The 10,881-nt window shown below is 32.0% G+C and overlaps 1 protein-coding gene across 1 annotated transcript in view; it reads right to left on the bottom strand.

Annotated features, from left to right (window-relative positions):
- Positions 1–5,901: 5,901 nt before the first annotated feature.
- LOC126965199 (serine protease nudel) overlaps positions 5,902–10,881 on the bottom strand; it is a 31,033-nt gene continuing 26,053 nt past the window's right edge. Inside the window, exons 18-20 of the mRNA XM_050808640.1 lie at positions 10,055–10,286; positions 8,808–8,942; positions 5,902–6,246 (exon numbers count right to left, since the gene is read on the bottom strand). Of these exons, the coding sequence (XP_050664597.1) occupies positions 5,934–6,246; positions 8,808–8,942; positions 10,055–10,286 (680 nt within the window). The 3' untranslated portion in view covers positions 5,902–5,933. The remainder of the gene's footprint in view (positions 6,247–8,807; positions 8,943–10,054; positions 10,287–10,881) is intronic.

Genomic DNA, 10,881 nt, shown 5'->3' with positions numbered 1-10,881 from the left:
AACTACACAGTAATTAAAGGTTATTTTTGGCGATAACCATCAGTAAAACAGTTACCTACGTGAGCGAAATAAAAATCCAATGGTAAGAGCCACTTGTACGAACCTTGGCCTGAAGGACTTATGAGCAAAAACTCAATACGTATATCATCCGAACATCACAAACTGCCATAAACACGATATTTTTAGGTTAAGCATAATATTATCATCTCAGTAACTATCGGGTATTTGACATTTATATAAATTGAATTATAATAAATGGATGTATTTAATGGAAATAAATAATAACGCATCTCATTGTGATCAAGATCTTGATGGCAGTTGGCATTATGTGCACTTTAAGGCTTTTACGATTATTGTCGATAAACTATACGTACAGCATGAATAAGACATTTGTTGTATAATTATTTTATTACAATCGCATGCAATATGTGTTTTACGAGCTAATGTAATATTATATGCTTGAATAAATGTTTTGTCGATCTTGAGTAAATCTTTTGCATTTAAAATAAAGTCATTCGTGGGTCTGTAGTGTTTATTTATATTTATAGTTTTGTTTTAAGATTTCTCTTTAGTGAAAGCGAATAACAATATAATATAATTAATTATAGCCTTTCTGAGGTCAAGTTAAAATTAATATGATAACCACCTAATGTGGAATTATTTGTCATTTGCAAGTTATGATGTAGTCATGTTAACGTTTTATTTAATAACTGTTATTTTGTTAAATAACTGTTATTTTGATAATGTTATGTACCGAGTACATAAGTGAATTTTCTAGTAACTGTCATAATCGGTAGGTTAACACAAAAACAAAAATAAACTTATTATGCTTACAACTCGGCTAACGGCCGTTCCCAATATTATATATAGTATATCTCTTACTTGAGATAAAAATCGTAACTGTCGTTGACTTTTCTGTCCCGATAAACTTATCGACGGTAACTCACCTTATCCGTACACGCTGTCTGTCAATGGGACGACGTATAGCTTTCCAGCGATAGAAGTTTGTGTGGAAATTTCAATTCATGCGTCCCAATATAAGCGACAAGAATGACTTATACACACATACATACAGCTTCAATTATTAACAGCTAATTACTGACAGTAGAAGGTAGTAATTTATCTCTATCTGTAGATAGTATATTGGAACGGCCGTTACTCGATATACTATGTCTTTTGTGGGGCGATGTATCTGATTTTACAACATGATCCCAGAAAATGTTCAAAGATATGTATAACGATATTCAAGAGATATGCTTAGACGTTTTGTGGTAAAGGTAACTATAACATAAATTACTTTCTTATTGATATGCATATTTGGAATGCATTGACACCTCACCATCAGGCTATTTAAATTATAAATAAGATTGTACCGAAATTTTATTTAAAAAAAAAGAAGAAGTTCTTGTAATAACTAATCTGTTTTGAAAAGAACAACCTTAGAGTTTCTTGGTCGTTCTTCTCTAAGGAAAACTGCCTTCCGAATGAGCTGTGTGAAAAAAAAACACATATTTCATTTATATGATTAACCTATGATAGAAAATATTTTTGATTTTTATTTGATTTTATTCCTTACTTGCATATTACTTACTACAAATTAGCCGTTGAAAAAACGAGTTCTGCCAATAATTAATCTCGTAAAATTAAAATAATAGATACACGATATTCGAGCACGTTTCATCTCGCAGATATATTCAAAGCAGTCTCAAACAACAATTTATAAGTTTTTAACATCAATTCATTATTAATAAGATTTTATTCATTGACATATTATTATAAATATTTCATTTAAATTCATAGTCGTTTATTGAACAAATTATGTTGAATTTATTTGAAAACTTACTAGACTATACGGCGTCTTCCGACACGGCTTGTTATATTAGTTATGAATTAAAAAATAACATATTTTAAGTCATTGTGTGTTCAACTTGATTGTGATATAAGAGATTTTCGATTACTTAAATCGATATTGATTTTAATGCCTTTATTCCGTTTACTTTTAAGTATAAATAATGTGGAAGAGTCGAAGGTTAAACCTACAAATTTGATATTATGTGTAAAATTATGATATTGTGCAGTTTGTGTCATAAACGGTGACTCACAGCATTATGATTGTAATAAATTCTTATTTTTTTTTTGGAATAGGAGGCCAAACGAGCGTATGGGTCACCTGGTGTTAAATGATCACCGCCGCCCAGCGCTGCTGGCCTTTAAGGCCTTTTTGAAATTTTCACTTCTACCACATGCACACAATATGTTTATTTTTGTAAACATATTGTCAATATCCTTTGATTAAATAATTTAATAAATACCGATAATATCCTTATAATTCACGCTGTTGTTCATTAGACTTAATTAATTACTAAAAGCTACAGACTCGATATTATGGAAATTAATTGCTTAAATTATTAATTAGTAGTTTAACTAGATTTAATCTTCCCAATTAGTCTTTCAACTATACTAAGGAAAAATTGCCAATTATGATATCAAAATAAGTAAATTGTGCCATTCTGTGTCGAAAAACTTGGCCCGTGGGGCTCTGAGGCGCGGAGAATGTTGAAAGTAATATCTTAGCACCTCTATAAGGCGTAGGGATCAGCCTAGCTATCCAACGTGGAAATGCTGCCAGTATTTTGGTACGCTACCACGTAATGATAGTTTTAATTTTATATAGTCATAGTATTGTAAATATAATTATAAGATTTCTTTTGTTTAAAATAAATAGTTAGGATATCATCCCCACCATCTGGATGTCTGGCGGTCCTCCACAGTGCGGTTTTGAAGGAGCTTTCTTCCACGTATTACAAAACTGTCGAATAAGCTTCCTTGTGCTGTGTGACGTGTCCTTGGCTTGTCCGTGACGATACGACATGGGTACCTTCAAAAAAGGCGCGTACACCGTCGTTAGAGGCTGGAAACGCTCCTGAGATTCCTCAACTGTTGAAAGAGAATGTGAGCGGCGGTGATCACTTAACACCAGTTAACCTGTACGCTAATGTGTCCTCTATACACATAAAATAAATAAATCCGATATAATTCTCGTGTATCTAAATGTGTTACAATTAATCGGAACTAGTTAAAAGTCTACTACCGAATCTGAATGAATTTAATCCGTTTGTCTTATCTTAATAATGTTAAATATGTTAATCTGTCATTCCTTTTGAGTAGCATCATTCCTATAACGATAAGTAGGTATTAATACCAACAAATCATAAAGAGTTAATGATCCAAATGCAAATGATTAGATCCACTTGAGATGGGGTTACATATTTGACCCCAAAACCAGATTATATTCGAAATAATTTGTGTTAATAACTTTTCCATGTTAGTTTTTGCTTTTCAAGATCAATTCTTTATTGATTTATACTATATTATTATGCCTGTAACAATTAGTTAGAAATTAGGTATTTAATAACTTAGGTTACACCCTACGATTGGGTACTTTAAATTATTGTTTAGCAATTGTTTTGTCCACTAGGACAGAGAAAACGGAGCTATCGTGGTTTTTATCATTGCAAATAGCCAGGTTTTCCCAGTTTACTGGATTTTCCCCCCACAAACCTTATGTATTAGTTCTAAGCATAATAATGTTTTATCCCTCAACACGTAGATAGGGTTGTAGAAATAAGTTTTCTGATACCTATATCTATAAGGCTTAACTGTAAATTGCAATAATAAGTAGATTATAAGTAAATTTGTATATATTTTTATTAAAAAATATAGAAATTTGATTTTTTTTTGAGGAAGACCAAACGCACGCAAGGCAGTTGACATCATAAAAGTAGCAGGTATTCAATGGCCGCGAGCGGCAGAAAATAGAGAGTTTTTACTGGTCACCTTTGGAGGAGGCCTTTACCTTTCATTGAGAGGGTTCTTGTTAACGAAATAACTATTAATATCAGATCAATTAAACTAATATAATACTTAACTATATCACGTTGTGTTTCGTTATACTCTACTACCTAATATTTTCAAATCACACTCCACACCTTGAAATGATAACATAATTAACAACTTAACCTTATTATTTATTAACGTTCTTTTTTATAGGATAAAATGAAGCAAAATAAAATTGTATCTTTAAATAACTTTGCATGCAAATTGTTTTTGAAAATTGAACTAGGAATAAACAATAATTAAAAAGCTTTTCATTTTAATTTTATTATTATTTATTATAGTTTTTATTCATTAGTAATGATAAGAGTAGGATTTGACGAAGTGGAATTAATAGTAAGCCTACTCAATAAATTATGGGTTCTAGCTTGGATTATTTTTAAAAACAACACAAAAATATTCTTTATAATGATTGATCTTAATAAAGCATCCGTATTCATACAGTCTTATATATTGTATCCTCGATTCTAAAATACAAACAAAATATTAATTGATAAAATAACGTTTGAAATAATTAGCGTCGGTGAGTCAACTTAGATATAGCGCCATCTATGGAAAGAGTTCAAAGACAGGACAAACCTGTAATAGTTCAAAGACAGGAAGCTTGAGCTTTAAGTTTTCATAATTCAATCAAGCATCTTAATGTCAATAGCACCTACAAGATGGCGCTATTTCTCCATGTGTAAAATTTTTTACTATACGTCATTGCTATGTGGTTTGAATTTTTAATTTGCTCACATTTATTAAATATATAATTTTTTTGTTATTTTGATATTAAAATATATTGAACGACTGTATTTAGATCTAAAAAAAATATTACATTGCTATCTACTTGATTCCTTCTTTTTTTTAGATAAAAAAGTAATCTATGTCCAACTAATTTCATCATCATTAAAGTATATTTTTTTTATGAAAATGAGGGACGATACGAGCAGGACGTTCCCAACCCAAAAATTCTGAGCGGCTCTATAATATCTTTATATATATAATGAATTGCTGTTCGTTAGTCTCGCTAAAACTCGAGAACGGCTGGACCCAATGGCTAATTTGGCTAATTTTGGTCTTAAATTAATTCAATTGAAGTCCAGAGAAGGTTTAAAAGGTGAATAAATAAGAAATGCTCGGATTTAAATAAAACAACGATTTTCATTTTCCTTTGATGTGTCCCCCGTCGTTCAGAAATCAAATTAAAATAATAGTTTAAAATGAATAAGTAATTAGAATTTTTATATCTTTCTAACTTTCTCAGGAGGTAAGAAATAAACTTAATTTTAGGGAACAAAAGTAGGTAGATTAACTACAGTTGTTAACTATCTATCAGATTATTTTTATGTTGATTGATAAATCTTAAGTTTTGTCACAAATTAAATTTCTGAACGCAAACAATTTTATTTGACATTTGATAACAAACTATATGTAGATTGATAAATCTTAAGTTTTGTCAAAAAATAACTTAATAACTGAACTTAACTGCACAACAAAACAAAACAAAATATATATTTTATCAGAAAGCTTTAAATTGTTTAACAGACTGTATTTTAACTGTGTGTGTCTGTCAACATTAAATTGAAACCTTATAAATAGCCAGTATTGTATGATAACTCTGTTTTGTAAGTAAGCAACATCATATTATGTAATTAATCGAAAATAATAATAAAATTTCATTCATACCGAGGATTTTTATTTGTTTTAAAAAAAGGAATCTCTTGGTTTGTTTTATACAAAGTTTAGGTCTTTTATTTATCCATTGAGGCAGTACGAAGTCTGCCGAATCAGCCAGTATACATATAAAATTTATGATCATATTTTTTTATAAGTTATTTATTTTTAATTAAAAGAGAGATATTTTATATCTTACACACTGGTTACAGTTACTCGTACCACGTGTCACTCTCTAACTTCCAAAATTCTTTACTTAAAACTCCCTTAAAACTAAAATAATAAAAACATCAAAAATATAAGTATTTATTAAATAAAATTCATTTCATAATCATTCAGCTACAGACAAATAACAACACGAACTCTATCGTTAAGATAAATCAAACACATTCAATAAAAACTGGAAAACATTCACTTAAATTTTCATCATACGTTCCTCTTGCGATTGGGACGTGGCTATTTCTCAACTTAACCTTAGTGCTATTATTGAGTACCACGTCTGTGAAACTATCAAGAATCACATTATTATATGGATGGGGTTTCGCTTCAGATGACAATTGCTTAGCATGACCACTGATAAAACCAAGCTCTCTACAAATCGATTCCAATTCAGATTTTGTGTGGAACCTGTCTGGGTAGCATTTTGAGTACCATACGCCATGTGATCGGATAATTACTTCGCCAATGCCGGGCCTGTGAAAAAAATTGTTGATTTAAAGTTATAAAGTTACACGAAAAATATAATCTTATCAATATTTTGTTATGTTTTTTAAGTGATAACCCTCACTTCTAGGATTAATACACAAATAAAATTTGAAAACAAAATTTTATGAACGATGCGGGCCTCGAACCCACGACCTATCGCGTTCCGTGCGTATTGTCATAAATGCTTGGATTCTATGCTCAACTCTACAAAACATAACTAATTGTTTAGATTTGCAAGAGCGACATCTCAAGTCAATTTCCTAATATGTGAATATTGTGGTTGAGCAGGTTATCAACTGTAAAGTAGATCCTGTAGATGAAGCCACAACCTGAGGGTTGAACAAAGCATACAAGATTTTATGACGATACGTCACTCGAACGGTTAGCTTATTCTGAAGAGCACTCGCACGGAACACGAGAGGTCGTGGGTTCGAGTCCCGCATCGTTCATAAAATTGTGTTTTCAAATTTTATTTGTGTACTTATCAATATTACTAAATCGTTTTGAGGGGCATACATTCAAAATAGATTTTGTATGTGTTTTACCGTCCAAACCCGATTTTAGGATAAAGTACTTTTTCCTAGGCCAAATCAGTTCATCTTTAACGGCCTTACAAATAAAATTGGCATAAAGTTATAACTAATCATAAACCAAGAAAATGCAAAATGTTTACAAACAGACATTTTGCTTACGGTTGGTATATTCGGATGTATAACGTTTCCCGCGTTTATTTGCAAGGCAGCTTGTCATTCGGAAAACTTCAGTATTATCATTGTATTGACAGTGTTGTCAACGATATTGTAAACATTTTGCATATTCTTTGTTTAAGCTTAGTTATGATTTTATACCAATTTTATTTGTAAGGCCGTAAGAGTTTAGGCGATAGGATAGACCGGTACAGACTAGGTTAAACTAATTTCTTCTATCGGCCTTGGGACAAAGCTTTTTAGCCGTTTAGTTTAAAAATGAAATATTTTTGAAGAGGCATAATTTGTATAGAGTTTAATCAGTTTATTCTGAAGCACACTTATACGTATAAGAATAACTATTAGGAACTGATTTGGCCTGGGAAAAACTAGTTTGTCCTTATATCGGGATTGTCCGGTAACATAATATGCCGTAATCCCACTTATTGAAAGACCAGGTAAAAGCATGTGGTCTAGCGAAGATAATCTACCTGAGGCCGTGTACCAATGTAAATTTGATATAGATCACAACCTAAATCAACTCAATTGCTTAGCAAGAGCTGTATCAACAATTCTATATCAATCACGTTGAAATAGATATTTGTTATAGTTCAGGATTAGATCTTGCGACTATCTTATATAGAAACATTATAGCATTTAATTTTATTGATAGAAAAACAACACCAAATCATAACTTTAAACTAAAATCACTGCTTTGATGACCTCGCCTGAGCTTAGGCTGCGCTTTATGGCGCGAAAATAGTTTAATGTAACGTACGTGATGTGTTTAATGTTGGTGTAATGCAGGACTATGAAGACCTGACCTACGCAGTTGCAAATTTATGTTTGACCTGATAGCAGGCTCTTAATACTACATATTTTGAAACCCGAAGTTTATATATTTTGAAAGAAAATTATAGTAGAGGGCACATCTTAAAACCGCCTTTGCACGTAAACTTAAATATAATTAAAATGTATTAAGGTCACACTACCTTACCGTCTACCACCCTGTTCCTGCAAAATGACATGAAGTACCTCTCAAATTTACCCGGGAAGTGACCTGGTTACACTAGGGTTATTTGATGTGCGATAGAAAACCGCTTGACCTACTGTTATAGCTATATGCCATTTTGATAATGTTATAATTATTGTCATAGCCCAATGGATATTGGGCCGTAGCGGTATAAAAACGTGACTGATGCAAGCTTCAATAAACAAGATATAATATATAGTAATAAGGCTGCAAAATAGGCTGCCAGCAAGAGAAAACAAGAAAGTAGCTATCGAAAAGAAAGAAAACCCGCCAAAATGCCGTCATGTCTAATAAAATGGGGTTGATATAATATTTTTAAAATTTCCATGTATAAAACATGAGTTATTGAAATTATAAAGTATTCCAGTAAACATAAAACTCATTGAAAAAACATTTTGGAATATAAAGGCATATTGCATAGTAATTCTCCGGAGATTTTTTATGACAATAAGGGACGAGACGAGCAGGTAGTCCAGCTGATGGTAATTGATACGCCTTATCCATCACAATGCAGTGCTGCTCAGGCTTCTTGCAAAACCCAAAAATTCTGCGCAGCACTACAACTGCCCTTGTCACCTTACTTATGTGTCTTGGAAAATGAGACCTAACATTAGTTAGGTTTCATTTTCCCAGTAAATTCACTACCTACGGCCCTTCAGACCGAAACACAGCAATGTTTACACATTACCGCTTCACGGCAGAAAAATGCGCCGTTGTGGTACCCATAATCTCGCCGGCATCCTGGCCAAAGGAGCTGATCCCTTTCTAATGTTTATCATCCCACTGATGATAAACATTAGAATAGTTAAATTAATTATAAATTTACTTACGGTGTCCCTTGCGGAGCGCTCAAAGCAATGCATGTCCTTTCATCCTGAGAGTTTGGACAGTCAGGAACACCATCGCATACCATATCCATCGCTACACAGAAATCATCGGCTTCACCAGATGGGTCTTTACCGCATCTAAGATATTTAAAAATAATAATCAAACATTTTTGAGAATTGTATTCTCAAAATTCTTTTAAATCCCAAGAAATCGCCAAAATAGCGTGTAATTGTAACCATTTCTTAACGGTTAATATAAAGCTTATATTTTTACAAAAATAATTATATACCTACAGAATATCAGGAGAAAATTCATTTTTTCTTTACATTTCTATTTTTCAAAGACAGTGTGAAAAAAAAATCACCAAAATATCCCTAACTCTTACAGTTGCAGCCATGTTGTGGATTATTGAATCTAGATAAAAATTGTACGGAAATTAACCACCAATTAACATGATATATTATTTAGTTTTATAAAGTAAATTGTATTATGTTTGTAATAAATTAAGAATGCTTCTAATTCTGAATTAAACCTATGGCGATATTGAGCGAGACAGGTAAACTAGTTCCGTTCGTTTCCTCAAGGCCATCGGCTTGGTCCCCAGCCTTAAAATCTACCCGATTTTATTTTATGTATGAAAACTCATATCTTCTTTGATTCATAAATTAAAAACTAAACTGTAAAAGTAATGATTGAGCTCGTAAAAGAAAGTTGCGACCGCGTAAAGGTAATATGTCTATGCGAAAGATTTAATTTTCGAACCATAGTAGGTACTATATATTCTTTGGTTATAGCCTCTGAAAGTACGCCATGTTTAACAACTATAGTGAAAATTCATTTAAGTACTTCTTTATAATTATTTTTATTCAACAAAATCTATTACGAATTTTAAGTCTCTATTTGGACGCTTATAAAATTATGTATATAACTAGCTGATCCGACAGACGTTGTTCTGTACATCATAAACAATTAAACTGTTTTTTATGAATTCGTCAATAATATTTCTGTCAAACCGTGCGTCAAAAAATTCTCTCATACAAAATATGTTCTTATAAAACAAATATTGGAAATAAAAGTAATTATGGGTCCCAAATCGAAGTATCCTATCTCTCAAGTTGGACCTAACAGCACTCCATGAAGTAATCCCCATTAAAATCCGTTCATTAGTTTAGGAGTCCATCGCGGACAAACAACGTGTCACGTAATGTATATATGTATATTAAGATAAAAAAATACAAAATATTATTACCTGTAAGCGTTTTTAGCGAAACATTTACAAAACATAGGGTCTTCATCACTCCTGTCATGGCAGTGTAGAATACCGTCGCACAATCTTGAAGGCATCACTCGACTCAGATAATCCGAGCAAGTGGTCTGACCTGGTTCATCAGTACCGTCGGCACAATCATCGTGGCCATCTTTGAAAGCCTCTTTTGGCACACATTCTCCATTACGACATTTTAACTGTCCTACGGGACATTCTAAACAACGGAACAGAGAGTATTTTTTGATTAATTTAATTAATTGATACTATAATGTATAATTATTAAGCTATTTATTCACATAGAAACAAAACAATAAAAACATAAAATAAATTCTGCCTTGACATCTGTCTTTGTCCCTTTAGAAAAAAGCCTCTTCCAACTATGACCATTTCATTGAAAAGAGTTTCTCGTATGTTCATCTCACAAGATATACTTTTTCTGAACATATTGGTAGATTCAGTAATTTAAAAGAAATATTTACAATGACAGTTTAAAACTGCTTTGTTTAAGCCTAATCGATAATTGTATTTAACTTTGACTTCTCGATCACTAGCCAATCTTGACTAATTTTTTTTACAGCAAGGGACGAGACGAGCAGGACGTTCAGCTGATGTTAATTAATATGCCCTACCTATTACAATGCAGTGCCGCTGAGAATTCTTTAAATACCCAAAAATTCTGAGTGGCACTACAATTGCACTTGTCACCTTGAGACATAAGATGTTAAGTCTCATTTGCCGACTAATTTCACTAGCTACGGCGCCCTTCATACCGAAATACAATAATGCTTACACATTACTGCTTCACGATA

The sequence above is a fragment of the Leptidea sinapis genome, chromosome 6 (genome assembly GCF_905404315.1).
Source record: "Leptidea sinapis chromosome 6, ilLepSina1.1, whole genome shotgun sequence".
NCBI lineage: Eukaryota > Metazoa > Arthropoda > Insecta > Lepidoptera > Pieridae > Leptidea > Leptidea sinapis.
The sequence above is the reverse complement of the archived record's forward strand: the minus strand, read 5'-3'. Positions and strand labels throughout refer to the sequence as shown.